The sequence below is a fragment of the Emydura macquarii genome, unplaced genomic scaffold, assembly GCF_026122565.2.
Source record: "Emydura macquarii macquarii isolate MOO-44397 ecotype Brisbane River unplaced genomic scaffold, CSIRO-AGI_Emac_v2 contig_968, whole genome shotgun sequence".
Classification (NCBI taxonomy): Eukaryota; Metazoa; Chordata; order Testudines; family Chelidae; genus Emydura; species Emydura macquarii.
In genome coordinates, this window is record NW_027131105.1 from 7,327,814 (window position 1) to 7,330,218 (window position 2,405).

Genomic DNA, 2,405 nt, shown 5'->3' on the forward strand with positions numbered 1-2,405 from the left:
GCTCTCTGACCTTAATGTCCCCCGCCTCCTTCTCCTTGCAGTCCCAATTGCCAGACCTGGTAAAGGACTTTGCACTTGCCTCAAGATAAGAGCAGATCACCACCCCACCCAGTGAAAGCGGGGACCCTTTTTGGAAGGGATGATCAGGTTCCAGCTCTAGGGGCAAAGTGAGGTCTAGTAGCTAGAGCAAGGGGCTGGGAACCAAGATTCCTGCCTTCTATCCTGCCTCTGGGAGGGGAGTGGAGGCTAGTGGTTAGAGCAGGGAAGGCTGGAACCCCAATCTCCTGGGTTCTATTCCGACTCTGTCACTGCTGCCCCCCCCCGATTCCAGGCTTCCGGTTCCCGCTCTATCCAATGGATCTAAAGAGTGAAATGCTCTGAGAACTAAGTAAAGCAGAAGTGCCATGTAAGTACCAAAAAGGGCAGATGTGTGTATGGGGATACCTGAAGCACCATGGGGGGACGGATGGGGAATAACTGAATGGTCATGGGGATCTGTCAGGGTTTGGAGGGGCCGATATCTGGAAAGCCCTGGAGGGTTGTGGGGGAGTACCTGAAACATCCTGGGGAGCTGTCAGTGTGTGAGTGTGAGAGAGGGGTAATTGAACAGCTGTGGAGGACTGCCAGGGTGTATGTGCGTGCACCCAGGTGGTAGTTGAATGGCCAGTGGTGGATTGTTGAGGGGGGGGCAGGTACCTGAAAAGTCTTGATGGGCAGGAGTAGTTGATCAGCTGGGTGGGTCTGTGTGTGCATGCAGGTGCATTGATGGGCTGTGGGGGGTAGGGGTAGTTGATCGGCTACGGGGGGTTGTTTGGAGGTGTGGGTGGTGGAGGGGTGTGTGTCTCAAATGCGATTGGGACGTGCCTCTCACCTCTTCCCTTCCTTGCCCCGCAGCGACCCCCATACACACCATGAAGCTCGGCTACATCAAAGCCTACGTCTGGCTGGCCTGTGTCCTTGTTGCCAATGTGATCGTCTACACCGTAGTGACGCTCTCAAGGAGGCCGCTCAGCCTGCAGGCTTCAGGGAGAGCAGCCTTCATTGGGGGCCATGTGAGGCTGTGGCAGCCTCGAGACCTCCGTGGCCTCCCCCTCTGGGAGCTGCTGATGCTCTCTAGGGACCAGCTGAACAAACCCATGCTGCAGAACACCACGGCCCAGCTCAACCTCACACTGCCAGGAACGTGCAGGGAGAGCTTCCACGAAGCCTCCCAGAGCTTGGCAGATTTCTCCTCCTACCCCGGCCACCTCCAGGCTTTCGTCCTCTCCATGCACTGCAGGGACTACCCGCTGCTGGTCAGGCCAGCGGAGGAGGAGGCCTGCCCAAATGGGACCCAACTGCTGGTGGCTGTCAAGTCACAGTTGGCCAACTTTGACCGACGTCAAGCCATCCGGCAGACGTGGGGTCAAACGGGGCAGGTGGGGGACGTAATAGTGAAGACGCTCTTCCTGCTGGGCAGGCAGGACTCAGGGGATGGGCACCCAGATCTGGAGGCACTCCTGGAGCTGGAGAGGCAGAAGAACAGGGATCTCCTGCTTTGGGATTTCCAGGACACCTTCTACAATCTCAGCCTGAAGGACATCCTATTCCTAGGGTGGCTGCGTGGCCACTGCCCCAGTGCAGAGTTGATCTTCCTGGGGGATGATGATGTCTTTCTTAGGGTAGACGCCCTGGTGGCTTACACTGGGGGCCTTAACGCTATCACCCGCCGAGGCCTCTTCACTGGCCATGTCATCCGGGATGCTGCCCCGATCCATGACTGCAAACACAAGTACTACATCCCCAAGTCCTTCTATCAGGGCACCTACCCACCCTATGTGGGGGGTGGAGGGATCCTCTACTCACGGGATGTGGCCACCCGGCTCTATGAGGCCTCGTGCCACTTGCCCCTCTTCCCCATTGACAACATCTACCTGGGGATCTGCCTGAGGGAGCTGGGACTGGTGCCACAGAACCATCCTGGTTTCTGGACCTTCAACATGGAGGCTGAGGGACAGGAAGACTTGTGTGCTTACAAGGAATTCATCCTGGTGCATCACAGGACATCCCAGGAAATCATCCGGCTGTGGCGAAGCTTGCATGACCCTGCTTTGGCCTGCTAGGCCCCACGGTGGTGGCCATGCGGATTGTCTAGTTTTCTTTGGTGGCCATCTTGGTTTTCTAGCTTTCCTTGGTGGCCATCTTGTCTGACTGGTTGGCCAGTGTTCTTTGGAGGCTATCTCTTTCTCCTAGAGGACACTCTGTCACTGAGATGTGGCCACATCTCCCTCATGCTGACTCCAATAACTGTTGCTACTCTGGAGGCCCAGCTCTGAATCCCAGGCTGCCATCTAATTCCTTGACAGCTGGCTAGAAGTCCCACCATGACAGTGCTGCAGCTTAGCCCATGGAGGCCCACCACACAG

At 57.0% G+C, this 2,405-nt stretch overlaps 1 protein-coding gene across 1 annotated transcript; it reads left to right on the forward strand.

The window, feature by feature from the left end:
• Window positions 1-911: 911 nt before the first annotated feature.
• LOC137150494 (N-acetyllactosaminide beta-1,3-N-acetylglucosaminyltransferase 2-like) lies at window positions 912-2,194 on the forward strand. Its single transcript, XM_067544455.1, has one exon. It carries the CDS (start codon window positions 912-914, stop codon window positions 2,100-2,102), a length of 1,191 nt encoding a protein of 396 aa, XP_067400556.1. The 3' UTR covers window positions 2,103-2,194.
• Window positions 2,195-2,405: the final 211 nt, after the last annotated feature.

Bases quoted from the DNA above. Each gene is read 5' to 3' on its own strand.
- LOC137150494 (XM_067544455.1), top strand. From the start codon at position 912: ATGAAGCTCGGCTACATCAAAGCCTACGTCTGGCTGGCCTGTGTCCTT.